The sequence below is a fragment of the Aricia agestis genome, chromosome 5 (assembly GCF_905147365.1).
Source record: "Aricia agestis chromosome 5, ilAriAges1.1, whole genome shotgun sequence".
Classification (NCBI taxonomy): domain Eukaryota; kingdom Metazoa; phylum Arthropoda; class Insecta; order Lepidoptera; family Lycaenidae; genus Aricia; species Aricia agestis.
The window spans coordinates 13,098,038-13,120,782 of record NC_056410.1 but is presented as its reverse complement, the minus strand read 5'-3'; the positions used below and the strand labels follow the sequence as shown (position 1 = coordinate 13,120,782).

At 36.8% G+C, this 22,745-nt stretch overlaps 3 protein-coding genes across 3 annotated transcripts; 2 read left to right on the top strand and 1 right to left on the bottom strand.

Annotated features, from left to right (window-relative positions):
- Positions 1-546: 546 nt before the first annotated feature.
- Positions 547-7,928, top strand: LOC121727502 (60S ribosomal export protein NMD3). The gene is made up of 9 exons (XM_042115389.1): positions 547-720; positions 795-929; positions 2,289-2,439; positions 2,863-3,106; positions 3,375-3,668; positions 3,799-3,908; positions 4,267-4,424; positions 5,465-5,647; positions 7,690-7,928. The coding sequence occupies exons 1-9, from the start codon at positions 668-670 to the stop codon at positions 7,874-7,876; spliced, it is 1,515 nt and encodes a 504-aa protein (XP_041971323.1). The 5' UTR covers positions 547-667; the 3' UTR covers positions 7,877-7,928.
- A 299-nt stretch (positions 7,929-8,227) lies between these two features.
- On the top strand, positions 8,228-19,117 carry LOC121727494 (sphingomyelin phosphodiesterase-like). The gene is made up of 10 exons (XM_042115379.1): positions 8,228-8,569; positions 8,723-8,853; positions 9,328-9,489; positions 10,903-11,067; positions 11,598-11,960; positions 12,384-12,559; positions 13,034-13,228; positions 17,553-17,723; positions 17,859-18,033; positions 18,748-19,117. The coding sequence occupies exons 1-10, from the start codon at positions 8,503-8,505 to the stop codon at positions 19,078-19,080; spliced, it is 1,938 nt and encodes a 645-aa protein (XP_041971313.1). The 5' UTR covers positions 8,228-8,502; the 3' UTR covers positions 19,081-19,117.
- LOC121727509 (ubiquinol-cytochrome-c reductase complex assembly factor 1) lies at positions 19,118-21,986 on the bottom strand. Its single transcript, XM_042115401.1, has 5 exons — positions 21,891-21,986; positions 21,641-21,805; positions 20,541-20,819; positions 20,216-20,410; positions 19,118-19,264 (listed from the first exon to the last, which is right to left on the bottom strand). Exons 1-5 carry the CDS (start codon positions 21,936-21,938, stop codon positions 19,184-19,186), a joined length of 768 nt encoding a protein of 255 aa, XP_041971335.1. The 5' UTR covers positions 21,939-21,986; the 3' UTR covers positions 19,118-19,183.
- Between the last annotated feature and the right edge of the window lie 759 nt (positions 21,987-22,745).

Sequence of the window (22,745 nt, the reverse complement as noted above, 5' to 3'; positions counted from 1 at the left end):
TTTTACGTTGGTCAATAAAGCGTGGGCCGTGGCGGCCGGCCAGCGCGGGCGCGGGCCGAGTGCGAGTAGCGCTCGGCGTCCCTAGGACCGCTGCGCCCGTGTGCACCGCACACATTGCACCGAAGGGAAAGATGCCCCTGACGCGAAGGTAAATGCTGTAATAACAACATAATACCAAATACCGTATTAGAAAAATTAGAACTAAAGAAATTTATTCTTCACAAACTGAACAAGTAAATGACAATGATTCCCCTGAAGACGTTCATCTTTACTCTTTAGTTAAGTACCTACTTACCAGTACCTAAACATAGACCTAACTAAAGTTTTCCTTTTTGTAGTAACAAAAATAATTATTTCATAATAATATTGTATTATTTTCAAATTATATTCAGATAGGTTGATGTTGTCTTTACGTTATTTAGTGGAATTCTGGTGGTTTGAGAGGCCATTTAGGTTTTAGCGGTTTCTGGTGGTTTACGTTGCTGAATTTGGTGGGTTAGTAAAAAAAAGTTGGCAACACTGGACACTGGACTGGCAAGTGGCAACATGTGAAACAGAAATGTGTGCTGGATAAAAACTTACGAATAATATTGTTTAAAAATTAAAATTACTTCAATTATTTATATTTTACAATCGTACAAAAACGTGTAATTGTTAAATAATAACCATGGAGTACATGAATTCAGCAGAACAAAGTCTAACACCGAATAGTACAAGGGTGTAAGTAAATAGGTTAGCTTTTAATTTTTTTATTTTTTATTGGTTTCCTGCTATAATAACTGTAATATTTTTAGATTATGCTGCCAGTGCGCCGTCCCTATAGAGGCTAATCCCTCTAATATGTGCGTAGCGTGTTTACGTGCTCATGTTGACATCACTGATGGGATTCCAAAACAATCAACATTATTCTTCTGTAGGGGTTGTGAAAGGTCAGTTACAAGTATTAATATTCTGCACAATATAAGCAGCGAATGGTTTATCTTCACAGTTCATACCATATTATAATATTGTTTGTAACATTTTCTCTCATTATTATCATTAATAATTATTAGAGATGTGCCGATCATGACTTTGGCCGAATAGCCGACTAGCGTACAGACTGCGAACGTGTCGGATCATATTTTGTTTATGTTAACGTCATGATATAGACTACAGTTGATGGTTTTCAGGATATAATTATTTGATTGCATGTTACACAATATGATGTACAGTAGGTATCGAGGAAGGCTATAGGCTATATTTTATCACGCTTAGATTAATAGGAGCGAAGAAATAGAGGAAAATGTGGAAAAAACGGGGGAAATCATTTGAATGGGGTTATCTCACGAAGTACTGGAGCAATTTTTCTGTTATTTGGCACATATAAGAAGTACACCACGTGAAGAATAAAACCCGTCACAGACTTAGCTATAATATATATTAATATATTTATAGCTAGGCATATTACTATATATTTTCTATAGTATTTTCGCGTGACCGCACATTATAACCTCCTCCTATTTGGAAGTCGGTTAAAAAACAAAGGTGCAGTTATATAGAAGCTCGCACAGGGCACAAAAAAGGCTATTTACGGCACTGTATATTAATATATATTATAGCTAAGTCTGTGACGGGCTTCATAGCCTATTTTTTTTTGTGGACTAATTTGTCTGTGAAATATCTAATTGACGTGAGCGAAGCCGCGCGGATCGTCTAGTCATAATACATATAATAAAATCGTAGGCAAGTCAATTCTGTACATTGTAAATTTTTGAAAAATAATACTTGCGACATGATCTACAATCGATATAGAAGCCAAAAACATAGTTTATAGAATTTTTGTCTGTTTGTCTGTATGTATGTCCGGGGTAAACTCAGAAAGTACTGGATGGATTTACTTCAAATTTTGCACGGATATTAAAGGTTGGGTCAACACATAGGCTATATATTATTACGATATTGCCTAGGCAGGGGGGGGGGGAGGGGCTCAAGTACTTATAATGAAATGGTATTGTGGTGTTTTCTCCTTTTTAGGAACAAAGTAAGTCATCTATACATATTATAATAAAATCGTAGGAAACTCAATTCTGTACATTGAATATTTTTGAAAAATAATACTTGGGACGTGATCTACTATGCTGGCGCGGACGAAGTCGCGGGCACCAGCTAGTTAATAATAATTGTAAAATATTCAACATAATTGTATTATGTATCTCTGCAGTAAAAGTATCTTCAATGAAATCATTTTATGGTTTAACCGTGGAGGGGTAACAGACAGTGAAGAGGGTTTTTTTTAAATCATATTGCAGATATCTGCAACCTCCGGCAGAGTGGGTTGTGTGTGCCCTGGAGTCTCGAGAACTTCTGGCACTATGTCTCAAGAGACTGAAGGGCCTGAACAGGGTCAAACTTGTTGATGCGGGGTTCGCATGGACTGAACCTCATTCCAAAAGGATAAAGGTGAACTTTCATATTACTGTTTAAACAATTGTTACATGTTGCACAATATTTACTAAATTGTTTCAACTATTTTCATAAAGGATAAAATGAACACAATAATCTAAACAAAAATAATGCAACATTTTTTTTTATGAAATAAGGGGGCAAACGAAATGGGTCACCTGATGGAAAGCAATTTCCGTCGCCCATGGACACTCGCAGCATCAAAAGAGCTGCAGGAGCGTTGCTGGAATTTTAAGAGGGAATAGGGTAATAGGGGAGGGTAGGGATGGGAAGGGAATAGGGGAGGGTAGGGAAGGGAATAGGGTAGGGGATTGGGATTGATTATTAACATCTCAACCCCCATAAGGACACCTGTGACCGCGGCAATAGAAATCTATTGTGTCTTGTTTTTCGAGGGAATCAATCCTGTTATCTTTATAGGTGAAACTAACAGTGCAAGGGGAGGTCATGGGTGGAGCCGTACTGCAGCAGACATTCATTGTGGAGTATGTGGTCCAGCACCAGATGTGTGATGCGTGCCATCGTTCCGAGGCACAGGACTACTGGCGTGCCCTCGTGCAAGTGAGGCAGCGTGCTAACAACAGGAAAACCTTTTATTACTTGGAGCAGCTGATTTTGAAGCACAAGGCACATTCCAATACTCTTGGAATCAAACCAAAACATGGTAAGCAAATCTCGTTTACAGTTCTGTTGGAGTTTGGAAGAAATTCATGTTTCATAATTATTATAACACACAGAGCATCATTACATCATTTTTATGTTATTACGTTATTGTTTTTGTGTTAGTCAGGTCAGCTTAGATGTTAAGTTTGATAATATCTGTAACCTAATAAGAACCCTAAGGCTTATTTTTTCAACAAATGTATCTTTCACTTATGTATTCCCTGTTTAAAAAAATATACAAGGAAATAATATGTTTAAAAAAATTTCAGATGGCTTGGACTTCTTCTACGCAAATGAGAATCATGCTAGGAAAATGGTAGACTTCATTCAATCGGTGCTGCCTATAAAGTGTCAACATTCCAAGAAGCTAATATCTCATGATATCCACAGCAACATTTACAACTACAAGTTTACATTCAGTATCGAAATTGTGCCGTTGTCAAAGGATAGTGTGGTCTGTCTACCCAAGAAGTTGACACATCAACTTGGCTCCATATCTCCCATATGCCTTGTGCAGAGAGTGACCAGTACCATTCATCTAATTGATGCAAATACTGGACAAGGTAATTATTTTTATGGCAATTTTATTTACAGTATTTACTCTTGTTCATAATAAGGCAAGAGGACATAATGTTTACTCAAACAAGACAGATAGGTGTTAGTGATATGGACTAAACGTCTCTATTCTTTCAGTATGTGATTTGTCAGCTACAGTATACTGGAGACACCCATTCACTCCTATCTGCAACCCTAAGCAACTAGTGGAATATATTGTTATGGATATTGACATTTTAAAAGAGCATGTAAGTATACAATTTGCATACTCTTTGATATACTTTTCAACTTATAATTTGATTTAATTAAATCTAAATGTAAACAAAAAACTTTATTGGATATGCTTGCAATTTTAGTGACATATTAACCACAGAATAAACAACTTTAAGATCATTTTGGTTGAGCTTAAATTTTCTACAACATAACCTTTTTTTTCTTTTTTACACTTATGCACATTATGTAACAGACTAATTATCTGTCAAACTCTTCATTTAATTGAAGGTTAATCATAACTTAATACTTCTGAGTATGGCGGTTTGACATTTAAAATTTCTGTGGCTAAATGGAATATGGTGAATGTTCATAACATTTCTTTTTTTTATGTAGGAAAAGAAATCATTCCCTGGCCAAGGCATAGTGTCGAACAAGCATGTTGTAGCAGATGTTTGGGTTGTGAAAGCAAGTGAATTGGGCTTGGATGTCAACCCTGTACACACAAGAACTCATCTGGGCCATATATTAAAACCAGGCGATACTGTTTTGGGGTAATTAGGAGAATTTATTATCATAGTTTATGCTTTCTACTCCCTAAATTCGACTTCACTTGTAATGATACAAGCCTATAAAGTATAATATTATTTCCTGTGGCCTACTCTGATATAGACTATGTCGAGTTTCATCATAGTCTAGAGCAGTTTCGAAGCCTATTCAAATGTGAACAAGTTTAAAAAAAACTATCACAGTGTACAATATTTTTGATACTCAATTTGTATAAAAGTACTAGTGTCTGACCGAAGGTCCATTTTTGGCCGAAGCCGAAGCCGATTAATCGGCAATCGCTACAACCTTCGGCCGAAGCCGAAGGTTTATAATCTTAATCGCTCGACTCTCAGTCATTAATTTTTAACCGACTTAAAAAAAGGAGGTTATCAATTCGACGCGTATGTATGTAATATCTCCAGAACTGCCCAATTTTTGTATATGTTAGTCTGTAATCTGTATCAGCGTCTGAACAAATGTGCCAAATTAAAATGATTTAGAAGTTAGGGTCAATTTATATTAACGCAGAGTCGAAGCGAAGCGAAGCGAATTTCCAAAAACCGAACACAGAAAATTCAACCTTAACTCTAGGGCGCAACGTAATATATTACTTCTGCGAGGCGACTTCGCGCGGATGTGCGCGCCTTTTTAAATTCTCAGAAGTAATAAAGTGCGTTAATGCTTTAGTGTTAAGGTTGAATTTGTAATGTTCAGTTTTAATAATTCGCTTCGATGCGCTTCGACTCTGCGCTAATATAAATTGACCCTTAGTGTTTGTTTATTGTATTTGACAGTGACTCCCAGTGGCCTCTGCATACACGACATCCGTCGCTCTCTCACGACTCACTCAGTCTTTCGTTCAATTTCGACGGTTGTTCGGACCTTCGGCAAAGCTTCGGCTTCGGCCGGGTTTCAGGCCGAAGCCGAAGGTTTCGCCGAAGGTGTTTTTTTGGCCGAAGGCGAAGCTTCGGTCGGACACTAAAAGTATTTACGATGTACGTTTGTTAGGATAAATTCCATGTAAAGAAATAATTTTAACTACCAGATACAACTTGGGCGATTCAAACGTGAACGACTCCAACCTGGACAAGCTGGATCAGAGCAACATACCAGATGTGTTCCTAGTGAAGAAACACTACGGCGAGCGAGCGGCGAGGAGGCGCGCACGTGCCTGGAAACTCAAACATATGGCTGAGGAGTTGCACGACGGCGTCAGTTCCACCAATGAGTAAGTTTTTTTTTTAATTAAACAAGAACTAAAGTCGGATGCAAAGGAAGGACTTAAAAAAAACTACACCTTACCCAGTACCATATTATGATGCATTAGACTCTAATTCATCTCTACTCTAATGATTAGAGTCTAATAGAACAAAAGTCTAATGATTAGACTGTAGTTCTATTTTTTATGACGCCGATGGCGCTCTTGCGATTTGCGAAGTATCGAAATGAGTTTCTTTTCACCACAAATGCGCGACCCGTATCTTCGCTGTGGCGAATTAAGTTAACGGCACGGGAACCGTGCATTTTTTGGTATAAAACTATCTAATGTCATTTCGTGGGATTCAAATTTCTTCACACAAAATATCATTAAAATCCGTTCAACTGTTAAAGCATGAACACACTTTCACATTTGGAATATTAACTAATGGATTAAAATAAAGAACGATAAATTTACATTTTCACACTTTCACATAATATTTAACCCTTCGATCGTGGAAAAACGAGACAATAGAATTTCTATTGTGCCTCGGTCACCAGTGACCGTACTTAATGAAATAAAAATTATATTTACTCAGATGACTTTATGAAGCTGATGAAACTAATTAAAATTATATAATACTAGCTGTTGCCCGCGACTTCGTCCGCGTTAGCATAGTAGATCACATCCCAATTATTATTTATTGTACAAAAATATTCAATGTACAGAATTGACTTTCCTACGATTTTATTATATAAGTATAGATGTTCCGCGCGGCTTTGCTTGCGTAATTTAGGAATTTCACGCAACCGTACATTTTTCCGCAAAAAATAGCCTTTGTTCCTTCACGTGGTCTATTCTTCATGTTTGCCAAATAACATAAAAATTGCTCCAGTACTTCTAAATATATAATAAGCGATTTCAAATAATTCCTCCGTTTTTTTCCACATTTTCCGCTATTTCTTCACTCCTATTAGTCTGAACGTGATAAAATGTAGCCTATAGCCGCTGAAAGAACTTTTCAAATCGGACCAGCAGTTCCTGAAATTAACGCGTTCAAATAAGCCCTTTCATATAATTTCCCACGTTTTTTCCACATTGTCCTCTACTTCTTAGCTCCTATTAGTCTTAGCGAGATAAAATATAGCTTATAGCCTTTCTCAATAAATGAGCTATCTTACATTGAAATAAATTTTTAAATCGGACCAGTAGTTCCTGAGATTAGCGCGTTCAAATAAGCCCTTTAATATAATTTCCCCCGTTTTTTCCACATTTTCCTCTATTTGTTCGCTACTATTAGTCTTAGCGTAATAAAATATAGCCTATAGCCTTCCTCAATCAATGGGCTATCTAACACCGAAATAATTTTTCAAATCGGACCAGTAGTTCCTGAGATTAGCGCGTTCAAATAAGCCCTTTCATACAATTTCCCACTTTTTTCCACATTTTCCTCTATTTCTCCGCTCCTATTAGTCTTAGCGTGATAAAATGTAGTCTATAGCCTTCCTCAATCAATGAGCTATCCAACAGTAGAAGAATTTTTCAAATCGGACCAGTAGTTCCTGAGATAAGCGCGTTCAAACAAACAAACAAACTCTGAAGAATTATAATATTAGTATAGATATATATGCACTACTGTTGAAGAAAGCAAACTGTTTATATTTTTATTACATTTTCAACCGAAAGAAGCGATTGTGGTGTCATCTGGCCCTAAGAGTGATTAGACATTGAATTTGTAAAAAAAAACACAAATTGACATAATATTGTATAACATTTTTATAACTATTTATTAAAAAAAGGGATGTTAAGAAAATTTAAAAATAAGTTTGACAGACTATACCTATAAAATTTGCACGCCACCCAAAGACAAAATAAGAGAACTTGAACACCTCTATAACACCATATTGTACCTTATTTCAGCAAATAAAAGATTTTGAATTTGAACAATCCGATATACTTCAAAGACAAGTCTGTACAGTATAATATCCCTGTTCTCCTCATAACTACGTATTTCATGGACGAGACAGGGGGTATGGTGCTGCAAATCGAGTAACGCTCCTGCTTTCTTTCAGGGATTACAACGATTTCCTTGACGACTTGGAGGAGGATCCGGCGTTCAGACAGAACATCAACATCTTCAAGGACGAGAATAAGATTCCTGTGGATACGGACGAGATCGACCCGTCCCTGCCTCGCATTACCCTCGCTGAGATGTTGGACGACTTGGTCATTGAGGATGTCGATATGACGGATGTTTGATTTTTTCTTTTGTATTATTTGATACAAAATATTAAGTATAATATAACTTGTATAGTTATTGGTTTGTTTTATTACGTTTTGTTAGTTATCGCGCTAGATGGCGCTTGTAACTTTTATTACACAAAAATTTGTTTGGTAAACAGAGTGTTAATTGAACTAATGAAGTGTTAATAATTATTCGTTATTATTAACACTTCATTAGTTTTTGTTATCAATCGATAGTGTTTGAGATTAATATTATGTTGAATTGTTGATATCAATATAATCTCAGAAATATGTATCTAATCTATTAGATATGAGTTATGACTTCTGTAGCACCAAAGTTATAAACGTTTCGGATTCTTAAATCTGATATTAAAGGATTATCAAATACTACTACTTTTTACCTTTACCTAGAAAATAATCGAGACGTTAGGTTTGTTGTTGACTGTACTCAATTCGGTCAGCACTCAGTATTGTAATGTATTCGTTATTTCTTTTGTGATAAGGGTGATAGATAAAAAATTGCTCATTACAGCCCGCATCAGCGATTGCAAAAGTCGGGTTATGTTTATTCTATCGCCTACTTAATATAAAAACGTTGAGGATTTTTTTTATTAGTGTGCATAGATTATTGCGATTTCAACATGAAGTTGTTTATTTTCATGTTTTTATTTGTTACTTCGTCATTGGCCACGCATCTTCTTACACCAGGTAAATAAGTATGATATTTTGCAGTTGATAAAAGTTAAAAAAATTATAACTTTGGTATAGGTACTTTGGAACCACACAACTACATTGGCTTTGCAATATGTAGTAAATATATCTTATTAAAGTTGATTTTATTATCAATTATTCTGTTTGTAGATGACTTACAAGAATTGTTTATCAAATTCGCAAGAAAAGAATTGTCGCAGTCTGAAATCGACGTATTGACAAACGTGCTGAAAGTGTATTACAGTCAGACACCTAACAGCCGCATTAGCGTTGAAAGATCGGTAAGACAATTTTTGTTGTAAAATTAGTGGTTTATAAAAAGGGGCACCGTAGGCCAAAATGGGGCGCCTGTTGTCGAGATCTCGTCCAGGGCGCTGGTAGTGCTAAAGCCGGCACTGCTAACATATTAATTATTATTATGTAAGTACCTACTTTTTAACTATATTCTCATGGTTCAAAGTTGCGTTTTATTAAACCAGCAAGCTTATAGCTCTAACAATACTTTTATATAGGATCACTTGTATGTATTGCTGGGCTCTACGCATTTTATCCACGTAAATATGTTGTACGTATAAAGTATGTATTTCTCCAGTCGCGTCGGCCCATTCGTGCAGAAGCATGACTCTCCCACGTGTAAATTCATTCGTGTCATTATGAATTTTCAGCCAATATTTACATACATCATAAGTTCAACTCCCGAGTTGACGCCTGCTACTACTCTCTCTACTCATTTTATCCACGTAAATATGTTGCAGAACATACAATGTCTGATATGCCGAAGTGGAGTCTCGGCGCTGTTCGAGCTGGTCAGGAACGGAGCGGCTGATGATGAGCTAATCGATGCTGCGACCGTCATGTGCTCAGCCCTGGGCATTGTCTCTCCGAATGCCTGTCAGGGAGTTATAGAGTTGAATGCGGTAAGAAACTATGCTAAACTACACACCAAAGGGGGTTTCAAGACTTCAAGAAGAGTCCACGCTATTTCTCGAAGCCGGTCCACACGCCGCGTTGCGTCAGCGTTGCGTCGACGCAGCGCTGCCGTTTGACGCATAGCCGGCCACACGGGCGCTGCGTCATCGCAGTCGTTACGAAGCAGTCTTAACGTCAACACCCCTTCCCGCTTCGTCTCGGGGGCTGCTGTCCGTCATGTGTGCGTTGCGAAGACGCGACGCAGCGCGCCATGTGAACACCATGGTGCAAACGTAATAGCTGGTTAAGTCTATTTTTTTTCAACACAACTCTTGAGTAGGCAGGTAAATCGATACTAGTACCAGTCTGGTTAATGCTTAATGCATATTTTACGGGCTTCATACTTTCGATTGGTATGGAATTTGTCTTTTAACCAAACCAAAGAAATGTAAAAAAAACATTTTTAAACTGAAATTTTTTACGCAACCCACTTACAATAAATGTTTTGATATAGTTACCTTATTAAATATAAAAATACTTTTCATCCATTAACAGCTCGGTGAAGGTCGTTCTATGGAGGGATCCTAGATACCATAGCTTAGAAGAGTCCATTTAACCAAAAAAATAGGATGTTAATTTTTTTACAATAAGATATTAAATCCCACTTAAAATTGTTGCAAAACGGTCACCTCGCGGCGGTGGGTATAGCGGGGGTGACGCGGGGGGTGGCGTGGGAGGCCCGGCCGCAGCACGCGCCGGCGACGCGTAGTGTCCATTAATTATGGTGTCTTTTAGAAAAACTTTCGGAAGCCTTTTCTCAACATTTTAGTATTGAGTGGTTATAAAAGAAAAATACGTGTATTTTTATTTTTAACAAGGATCAATATATCGAAATTTGTTGCGCCCGATAAACATTACTTTCGGATTTCCATAGATGTCGCTTTTATCCGACTTTCTAAAAAGAGATATAATATGTTCGTCTGTTTATATTTTTATGAATTAGGGTAACATCACACAAATTTTGGATTCAATTTCATCACACTTACAGCTTTAATTTCACCTTGATATTGATCTTTTTTTTTATGAAAAAAAGGGGGCAAACGAGCAAGCGGGTCACCTGATGGAAAGCAACTTCCGTCGCCCATGGACACTCGCAGCATCAGAAGAGCTGCAGGTGCGTTGCCGGCCTTTTAAGAGGGAATAGGGTAGGGATGGGAAGGGAAGGGAATAGGGGAGGGTAGGGAAGGGAATAGGTTAGGGGATTGGGTCTCCGGTAAACTCACTCGGCGAAACACAGCGCAAGCGCTGTTTCACGCCGCTCTTCTGTGAGAACGTGGTATTTCTCCGGTTGAGTCGGCCCATTCGTGCAGAAGCATGACTCTCCCACGTGTAAATTCATTCATGTCATTATGAATTTTCAGCCAATATTTACATACATCATAAGTTCAACTCCCGAGTTGACGCCTGCTACGGCGTGTGGTCTGTTGCTGCAGAACGTTGGTAACGATGTGTGTAATTACGATGATCCGAGGTTCGAGTGGGAAGTGGATCTACCGGCACCTATAGAATCCGAAGATGTTGAAGAGGTTAGTTCCGAAAGTCCTGTACCTATACTTTTTTTATTTTTCCTATAGAAGATCCTATAATACTTAATGCTTGTTCTTATAGCTAATTAAATCTGTCATAAATCTTAATAGAATGGAATACAACATTAAAAACATACTTATAATAGGAAATATACTAAGTTGGAGGAATAAACAGTTTTTTCGATGTTACTTCTAAGTTCTAACATTAGAGGCATGGGCGTAGCCAGCTTTGGGCTCAGGGTGGGGCAGCAGTCAACCTATCCCCTTCCCCTCCGTTAATTTTTTTGTAACTTGAGCCGTTCGGGCTCGGCGCCTATGTCAATTTGTTAAACTTTAAATGAGGTTTTATTTAAGGTTTAGACCGCCCCAGCTTGCCCCAGTGTGGCTACATCCATGATTAGAGGATATGGCTATAAGACTCTACTACTGTAGTCTGTAATACATAATATGTTTCTTGATGCCGTCCTATCTTATACTACTACAAAGTAAGGTACTATTAATAAAATATAATTATTAAACAATTATTACAGGTACAAACTGAGGACGCCAATCCTCTCACCGTCGTCTTAATCACTGACGCTCACATAGATCCTTACTACGAGCCTTTCGGTGTCGCCGATTGCGACGAACCGACCTGCTGCAGAACAGGTCAACGACCACGAACTACTATGACCTCCACAGATATAGACGAGGAGGCTGTATCGAGAAGCATACTCACAGTCAATAACGAATTAGTACTAGACGTTGATGCGCTGTCTTCAGTTGTACGGACAGTGAAACACGCGGTTCGAACTAATTCAGAACCGGCCGGCTACTGGGGCGACTGGAGAAACTGTGACTCGCCGATATGGGCCTACGACGATGTTATAGACAGAATCGCGTCGGCGCACCAGGTAAATGTGTCGTATTATAGGGACAATCGTACAAGTTCCCGTGTAAAATATCCTTAACATTAGAGACATATACACACACTCACATAACACGCTCTGAACAAACTTTCGTGGTTTATGAAGAGTACCCATACAATTATGTGTGATTTATGAAAATAAAAAAGTGTGTGTTTAGTGTGGGTTAATTGATTTTAGTTTTCTCAATAAATGCAAGATTCTTTCGCTTTGGTTAGAAAACCAATAAGGTTAAACTTACTAGGTATACTTTCAAATTAAGTACTAATTAATTTGGAAGAAAATGTGAGTTTAATCAATGTGTGTCAATCAGATATTTTCTGGGGTATTCCCCATGGCGTAAAAATAATAATTAGATCACTGCGACATGTAAGCACTAAGTAGTATGCAAATAAGACAAATATGTTTCAGAACATCGACATCGTCTACTACCTAGGAGACAGTATAGATCACCATGTTTGGGAAACTACATACGACATGATCAACGATGTCAATCTGCACATCATCGAGAAGATGAGGAGTAGCTTCGGCGAAGACGTGCCTATATTACCCGTCATCGGTAATCATGAATCTCAGCCGACGAATCAGTAAGTGAACAATTCTGCCTAGTCCCTTATTACTAACGCTACCTACCCTTAGCCGGCCGCTAGACGAACAATTGAATTGTCAATATCACGCTTCAATTTTATTGAACAGTTTATTTGACAATTAGATCGAAGGCGTGCGATGTTCAATATCAATCCTAGATGGTCAATAATATGAAGCAATACGTGATATTGCGCAATAAAATTGCTCGTCTTTTTCTTTATATAATAAGTGGGCAAACGAGCAAACGGGTCACCTGATGGAAAGCAACAAACGCCGCCCATGGACACTCGCAACATTAGAAGAGCTGCAGGTGCGTTGCCGCCTGCCGGCCTTAATAGGCCTTGCCTTGCCGGCGTCTATTTCTTTTTAAAATTTGCTCAGTCAATAACAATACAGAAGACATGCCATAATGTGGTCAATTGTATATTATTCCAGATGACGTAGACGCGTTGTAAAATACTGTGTTATTCTAGATTCGCCCCAAGCTCCGTTGTCGGGGACAAATTGAATACGACGTGGCTTTACGAGGCGTTGGCCAATAAATGGGATCACTACTTGACGGAAGAGGCTAAGGAGACGGTGCGAGAACGCGGCGAATTCTCCATATTAGCGAAACCCAAATTACGTGTTATTTCTATTAATAACAACGTTGCCTATCGAAACAACTGGTAAGTATTCGGCATTGACTTTTATAAGTGGACGCGGCATAATGGTCTCTATCAAATCAAAACTTTATGTTCCGGTTCTCCGAAGTACATAAACTGTCAAAGTGTCGTATTATAGGGATGTCGAAATTGAAAGAAAATATCGATATATCGATACATCGATATTTGAATAAATATCAATATCGGTCTCGATATATCGCGAAAAAAATATCGATCAAATTTTTCGACCAATTTGCTTTTTATTAAATTAATTTATAGTCCGTCGAAAAAGTGAAGAAATTTGTCCTTAATCCTTGATGAAAAAAAGTTTGTACTTGGATCGGTACGTTTATATTTTTACAATTTTTTTTTTTATTTTATCGATGGCTTGACTTCGTATGTGCTAATTTAGTTAATAATTAGACAATAAATAAGATTTGTGATAGAATAGAATATAACGTGGCTTGATTTTCGATATTTAATCAACATAGAAATTAGTAGATTTGACGTTTAGTGATGTACTTTTTTATCGAATTTAAAAAATATAAGGTGAAGAATCTGATAATTTATTTAACCTTAATAGCTCACTTATAACATATTACTTATCGATATCCTCGACAAATATCAACCGAGTGTCCATAACTATAGACCGCCATGTTTAGTTCTTGGCAATATGGCGCCGGCCACACTTTTTTGTAGTTATGTCGCTTCCATCTGTTTCCTTTTTCATTGGTATTCGGTATGCAAAAACTAAACACTAAAAGCGACATCTAGCGAGGAGTAGAAAAATAAAACACCGAAAATTTTAAAGGATGTGTGGGAAAAATAAGCTGACAGACCATAGGCCTACTGTGTAAATTAGTTTAAGCTATTATTGTAATTTTCCACCTTTTTGGTAAAAGGTGGCCTCATGCGAGTTTCTTACATCGGTTCTTCTCGCCGGGTTAGTTCCCGAACCGGTAGTAGGCCTCATGTAGACGTTCTAAAAGTGTTAACTTTGTTTAACACTTTTAGAACTTAAGTAGATTTAGAAGTAGCGACCCGCTCCGGCTTCGCACGGGTATAAAATATATAATACTAGCTGTTTCCCGCGACTTCGTCCGCGTGGACTTCAGTTTATAGCGCGCGATGTCAACAAAATTGGTGTCAAAAGCTTTTATAAAAAAACCCTGGTACCCCTTAAATCAATACAGCTGTGTAGTGTGCACACAATAAGTACTTTATTTTTTATATTAAACTTTATATTTTATGCCAAATTTCAAAGCATATTTAGCCCCCCAATTACACAACTTTACCCATAAACTATTTATCATTGATAGGTTTAGCCCCAATTTCACCAACGTCTGTTAGTGTTAACAGCTTGTTAAAATGTCCTGTCTTCTCTTTCATTCATATGAAAAACGAAACAGCTAACGTGATACTAATTCGATCATTAACTTTAACAGTCGTTGGTGAAATTTGGTCTTAAGGTTACGTCACTGCCTGCACAGATAAAGTATTGAGTTATTTAATACCGTAGAATAGATATAACAATCGAAAAAAATCGAGACTTAAATGTAAGATGATACCACCTCTTATAGAAAGACTTTTGAGCAAGCGTCAGCGCGATGTAGAAGACGCACGGCGCCATCTATTATGAATTTTTTGAACAAATTTACGACCCTTACAACCCTTTTTTCCAGTAAAAAAGTAGCCTATGCCCTTTCTCAGGCTTTAGACTATCTGTATACAAAATTTCATTACAATCGGTTCGGTAGTTTTGGCGTTTGGCGTGAAAGCGAGACTGACAGACAGACAGAGATACTTTCGCATTTATAATATTAGTATAGATTATGTGCACACTGCACAGCTGTTTTTGGGTATTTTGATTAATTAAGGGCCGCGCTACACCGGAATGGCAGCGGCGAGGCGAGCACTTTCAGCGCTTCCATTCCGGTGTAGCGCGGCCCTAAGAGGGGTACCACTTACCAGGGTTTTAAAAAGTTTTTAAATTTGACACAAATTTTGTTGACACCGCGCGCTATAAACTAAAGTCCACGCGGACGAAGTCGCGGGCAACAGCTAGTATATATATAATATTATTATAATATTATTAAACATCATATTCTAACGTATTAAAAACTATAAACAAAAACATACTAACTAATAAGTATGATTAGTTCTATGTTACAATAAAGTAAAAAATAAAACGCCATCTGTTGAATCGTATTAGAACTAAAATGTTCATTCCATCGATATATTTCTGGATTTTTTATAATATTATACATAAAATATGTTTAAGATTTTTGAAATTTTGTTTTAATACACATCCAAGACCCAGGAAAATTGAAAACTTTTTGTTCCGCCTGCGGGACTCGAACCCAGGACCCCCGGGATGAGCGCTGGCCACGCGCAATGCGAATTCATTTTCATCGAAATTTTCATGGAAATAAGATATTTTCCCACATCAAAATGTAGCCTATGTCCTTTCTCAGACTCTAGAATAACTGTATACAAAATTTCATTGCAATCGGTTCAGTAGTTTTGGCGTAAAAGCAAGACAGACAGACAGACAGAGATACTTTCGCATTTATAATATTAGTATAGTATGGATTATAATATTATTAAACATCATATTCTAACGTATTAAAAACTATAAACAAAAACATACTAACTAATAAGTATGATTAGTTCTATGTTACAATAAAGTAAAAAATAAAACGCCATCTGTTGAATCGTATTAGAACTAAAATGTTCATTCCATTGATATATTTCTGGATTTTTTATAATATTATACATAAAATATGTTTAAGATTTTTGAAATTTTATTTTAATACACATCCAAGACCCAGGAAAATTGAAAACTTTTTGTTCCGCCTGCGGGACTCGAACCCAGGACCCCCGGGATGAGCGCTGGCCACGCGCAATGCGAATTCATTTTCATCGAAATTTTCATGGAAATAAGATATTTTCCCACATCAAAATGTAGCCTATGTCCTTTCTCAGACTCTAGAATAACTGTATACAAAATTTCATTGCAATCGGTTCAGTAGTTTTGGCGTGAAAGCAAGACAGACAGACAGACAGACAGAGATACTTTCGCATTTATAATATTAGTATGGATTATAATATTATTAAACATCATATTCTAACGTATTAAAAACTATAAACAAAAACATACTAATAAGTATGATTAGTTCTATGTTACAATAAAGTAAAAAATAAAACGCCATCTGTTGAATCGTATTAGAACTAAAATGTTCATTCCATTGATATATTTCTGGATTTTTTATAATATTATACATAAAATATGTTTAAGATTTTTGAAATTTTATTTTAATACACATCCAAGACCCAGGAAAATTGAAAACTTTTTGTTCCGCCTGCGGGACTCGAACCCAGGACCCCCGGGATGAGCGCTGGCCACGCGCAATGCGAATTCATTTTCATCGAAATTTTCATGGAAATAAGATATTTTCCCACATCATAATGTAGCCTATGTCCTTTCTCAGACTCTAGAATAACTGTATACAAAATTTCATTGCAATCGGTTCAGTAGTTTTGGCGTGAAAGCAAGACAGACAGACAGACAGACAGACAGAGATACTTTCGCATTTATAATATTAGTATGGATTTTATACCCGTGCGAAACCGGAGCGGGTCGCTAGTTTATTAATAGTTTACGTAGACGTTTACGTAGACGCTATATTTAGCGTATATCACTCACTGAAAAAATGATTAAAATCGATTCGAGTAGTTTTAATTTATATTCAAAGCTACGCAATTTTTAAATCTGAAATATCTTCGAAAATATTCATTTTACTTAATCAAAATATGCTGTAAAGGGCCATATAGACCTATATTAAATCAACAATGTATTTAAAGTATTTAATTGAATAAGGATTAATGCCGTACCTATTGGTTAAAATCGCTTCGAAAATTAGCCATTATTTGTAGTACTTAAAAAGTAAATGACAAAAAATGTTATTGTGGTTTATATCGCGAAGTTTTCTGTAGACATTTTTTACAATACTTAGTACTTACATTATTTTGATAAATCTCGTAAGGTTCAGCCTGCGTTTGCAATGCAAGCGGCAAAAATGTAATTATTTACGACATCAGATTAGAAACCTCAAAAATAACAGTATTTTTTCACTATTTAATGATTGTTATTACACTTATAAACCTTCCTCTTCAATGAAAACTATTAATGAAAACCGCATCAAAATCCGTTGCGTAGTTTTAAAGATTAAAGGGAACAAAGGGACATGAGGACAGAAAAAGTTTGTTTTATACTATGCATTGAAGAAATATTATGTATTTTGATTTTTTGTGTAAAATATAAATTACAGTTTCTATTATTTCACAGGTGGGTAATGTATGACCCCACAGATGCCAAAAAGCATTTGGACTGGTTGGTTGAGGAGTTGTATAAGGCGGAGCTGGCCGGAGAGAAAGTACACATCTTAGGCCATATACCACCAGGCGTCCACGACTTCTTCTATACTTGGACAAGGGAATATAATAAAATAGTCAATCGGTAAGGACTAAGACGATTCCTTAATTGCTAAATAAAAATCACAGACTTAAAAAGTTATTAACTTATTCCTATGTATATAATTTAATTTAATATTTATTACTCTTTTAAGAATCACAATGTAATCATTATTTCTAGATTTTCATCGACAATCGCAGCGGAATTCAATGGCCATGTTCATTCAGACGAGTTTAAAATATTTTATAATGACGCTGGCAACCCTATTAACGTGGCATGGGGTGCGGGCGCCGCTACGACCTACAGCAATTACAATTTAAACTATAAAATTGCCACCATCGATCCCGAAAGCTTTGTAAGTTACATAGACATTGTAACGCCTCCGTGGTCTAGTGGTACAGAGCGCGACTCGAGGTCGTGGGTTCCATTCCCGCGTTGGAAACATGTTATTTCCAAGTTTGGTTAGGACAATGCAGGCTGATCACCTGATTGTCTGACAAGTAAGATGATCCATTCGTCGGATGGGCATGTAAAAAGTCGGTCCTGCGCCTGATCTCTCGCCAGTCGTGTCGGTCGTCCGTCCCACTGGGTTATGAGAGTAAAGGAATAGAGGAGAGTAAAGGAATAGAGAGTGCTCTTGTATACTGCGCACACACTTGGGCACTATAAAATTACTCCTGCGTAGCTGGCCTGGTTTCAATGAAACCGGCCAGCGTCACCGAAACCGGTGTGGGAGCTATTATTATTTATTAGACATTGTAAATAAAACCACTTAGGCTAACCCTCTTTTATATTATACATTCAGTAAGTTTAGAGCAGTGGTCCCCAACCTTTTTTTCATGCGGGCCACAAACATGTTTTGGTCTTGGTGTCGCGGGCCGCAACAAACATTTTTTAAGGTTAAAAAATAACATTCTTCAAAATTAACGATTTAAAAGTGGAAACAACTTAACGACTATCACGTAGACGTAAATTTCAAAATTGTTAAACTTCACGCGGGCCACAAATAAATTGGGGTTTAGAGTGTTTGACTTTTGTCTCAGTGTTAATTCCTCTAAATAATTTTCAGGGACCACTAAACATTGCCAACTATGTTTATAATTTGACAGAAGCTAATTTAACACCAAACAGAAGTCCACACTGGTTCCAGTTATATGACTTCAAAAACAGTTTTGAGCTTCAGGATTTGTCGCCGTCTTCAATGAATGCACTGGTCAACAGCATGGTAACAGACAAAAAATATCTGCTGGATCTATATTCCGCATATTACTTCAAGATCAGTGATGCGAGTTGGCCATGGTGCAATGAGCAGTGCAAAGTGGATAACTTGTGTAAGTCAGTTGTCACCGTTTTATGGGAACGCCAGAGATGTGAACAACTCCATAGTCTATTTTTTTCATAAACAGATAAAAGGTAATAAGTTAAAAAAAATAAACAAGTCAAACAAAAAACTTGATTTTATTTTTACAACCTTAGAACTAAATCTTCCAACTAGGTAAAATAATTTAATGATCTCTTATACTTAACCAATTAATATCAGGTTTCCACTTTAGGTCTTGGCTTGGTATTTCATGTAATATTGAAAGCTGAAAAAATTTCAATTAATTTACAGATCACATTTTTTTAAATAATTATTTATACATAATAATTACATGAATCCCAATATATCCCTAATATTAAACTTATATGGGAAATAGTGGATTAAACGAAAATTAAAAATTGACATTGATTTTTTGAAATATCAACAATAATAATAATAATAAGTCTCTTTTACACTACGAATAATAAAAACTAAGGAAAAGCAACTCCTTTAAAAAAACATGCTCTACAATACTTGTCAAAATGTGTAGCTTAGGGCCAACGCTCGCGTGTGTATCAATGAAAAATACGTGGGAGAGCCATGCTTCGGCACGAATGGGCCGGCTCGACCGGAGAAATACCACGTTCTCACAGAAAACCGGCGCGAAACAGCGCTTGCGCTGTGTTTCGCCGAGTGAGTAAGTTTACCGGAGGCCCAATCCCCTACCCTATTTCCTTCCCTACCCTCCCCTAGTCCCTTCCCTTCCCATCCCTATCTACCCCTATTACCCTATTGTCTCTTAAAAGGCCGGCAACGCACCTGCGGCTCTTCTGATGCCGCGAGTGTCCATGGGCGACGGATGTTGCTTTCCATCAGGTGACCCGTTTGCTCGTTTGCCCCCTTATTTCATTAAAAAAAAAAAAATAGTATGGGCAGCGTCGTCGCTCGCGTCAGCGCTCCGTCGTACGCGCCTGCGCTGCCCATACTATTTTTCATTTACACACGCGAGCGTGCGCCCGCGCGAGTTTTAGCGTTGGCCCTTAGGTATACATTTCAATACATTTGCAATATTTAGGCGGCCTTGAGCGGTGTTAGGCTGACGTTACATGACAGTTCAAAAGGAACCAAATTTAAAACGATAAATAGTATGGGAGTTACATTTCCTTTTTTTTTATTATTCATAGCTTTTACATTAAAATTATTTTTGATAATAATTTAAAAAGCACACAAAACATACCTGATGTCTTATAAAGTGAACAATCCTTTCTATTTGTTCAGCCTTGACATCCTGAGAGAGGGTGTAGAACCTTCTCCAGACAGCAGCAGCCATAACCTTGTCATCTTCGAGCCCTTCGTCATATGAGACCAAAGCTGCTTGAAATTGTTCAGAAAGCTCCAACACTTGCTTTTTAGCTATTGTTGGATTGGCACCCTAAAACAAATGTTTTGGTAAGCTGTCCATAAAATATATCCTATTTTATTTGCAAGAATAACAAGTGTGTATTCAAGACCTTTTACAAAATAATAAATAAAGAAATTGTTGAAAAAATCAAAGTAGTTACCTCCAACAATTTAATTCTATTAGCCACATCAGCCCATAGTGCTTCAATAATACAGTTTCTTACAAAATGTCCATCTCCTTTAACATACTTTTTTTTATCGGTCAAAGCTGCTGACACATCTTCAGCCATATAACAAACAAGCAGGAGCCAAACATGGAGTTCTGTCACTATAAACCATGATGCAAACGTGTCTGGCAGGTCCAACTCTTCAAACCACTCATTGTATGCAACTTTGTCAGGTACACATTCATATAAGAAATATCCAGTCAGTTTAAGACGCTAAAAAAATATTCTACTTAAAAACTGTGTAACATCGTGCAACATGAAGTATAATATAACTAGATGTTCTGAGCGGCTTCGCCCGCGTAAATTAGATATTTCGCAGACAAATTAGTCCACAAAAAATAGCCTATAATCCTTCACCTGGTTTACTTCTTATCTGTGCCAAATAACAGAAAAATTGCTCCAGTAGTTCGTGAGATATGAGCCCTTTCCCCGTTTTTTCCACATTTTCCTCTATTTCTTAGCTCATATTAGTCTTAGCGTAATAAAAAGTAGCCTATGCCTTCCTTGATAAATAGGCTAACACAAAAGGATTTTTCAAAATAGGACCAGTAGTTCCTGAGATTAGCACGTTCAAACAAACAAAGAAACAAACAAACTCTTCCGCTTTATAATATTATTAGAATAGATATGGTGTATTCAATTTATATTAATTTTATAGAGTAAAGCTGCAAAGATTTTTTTATTTATAGCTTCCTAGTTCCTTCTAACCTTATAAACAAAATAGATTAGATTATATATATGGGATAATCTTAACAGGGGGATGCCTTGTCACCTATGCTCTTTAATCTGGTGCTAGAATACGTTCTGAGAAAGGTTTTAGACCTAAGACTTGGTGTGGCGTGGTCTTGTTGGACGCCTCAGATATTGCTGGAAAGATGCTGTTGAGGCTGACCTGCGTGACCTTCAAGTCAGTAGCTGGCAGGAGGTAGCGCAGGACAGGGCTCAATGGCGGAAGCTCATTTCAGACTCCAAGATCCACTTTGGGTCGCTGAGCCAGCAGAGTTAGTTTGAGTTAGTTAGTTAGATAATCTTACCGTTCTGGCTTGATCCATCCAACCAACAGCTTTCATAAATTTTTTTACATAGCTTTCTTCTATAGCTACTGTATTCTGACATCTTAACTGAGGAAATCTAACCTCTGAACGTAAGCAGTTTGGTCTTGCATAATCAATTTTATTGTATTGTAGACTCAAAATACCCTGCAAAATTTTTAATATTTACAAAACTGACCTTGATTGTATAATGAATAACAAACCATTTTAACCACAAATCCCACAAACTTACTCTTGATATAATACTCCTCCGAAATATACTGATAATATTTAGGTTCATTGTTTATTAATTATTTGAAGAGAAAACTAAAACCATTATAAAATGTTACTTGATATATAATAATTAAGAAGTTTTAATTTTCTATTTATATATTATTTTATTTTATGCATGTAATTTTTAGAATTATAAAACAATGCAACTTTATTTTTGACAGTTGACAGTTGACACTTTGTTTTTTAAATTTCATAGAGAACAAAATATACGAAACGATTTACTGTCTCATCTGCCACACGACAATGCGTAAATATTCATCTCGCATCTCGCTCTAATTAAAGCAGGTATATTTTTCATCTATATTACCAAAACTTCTATATCTTATATCTTTAAACGAGCAATTCTTGTATGTATATATATATATATATATATATTTTTATTGGAATCTCGGAATCGGCTCCAACGATTTTCATGAAATTTAGTATATAGGGGGTTTCGGGGGCGATAAATCGATCTAGCTAGGAATCATTTTCAGAAAATGTCTTTTTATTCGTGTTTTATCGATAATCGTTAAACTGAAAAATGTAACTCTTCCTGACATCTATTGGCGAATAATAATACTATTTTGTCAGCAACTAAGTGTTTTAACGACCAGCAGATGGCGTTATTAAGTAACACGAAGTCAATGAGTGTTTGCTATACGGTACCGAGCAAAGCTCGGTCATCCAGGTACTAAGGTTCAGGTCTACGAATAATAAAAACTATGGAAACGTAACTCCCATACTTCAATCGTTTTGAATTTGGTTCTTTTTCGCACACTAATATATGACAATATCTATACAAAACACTACATTCAAAGGGGTACGAACACAG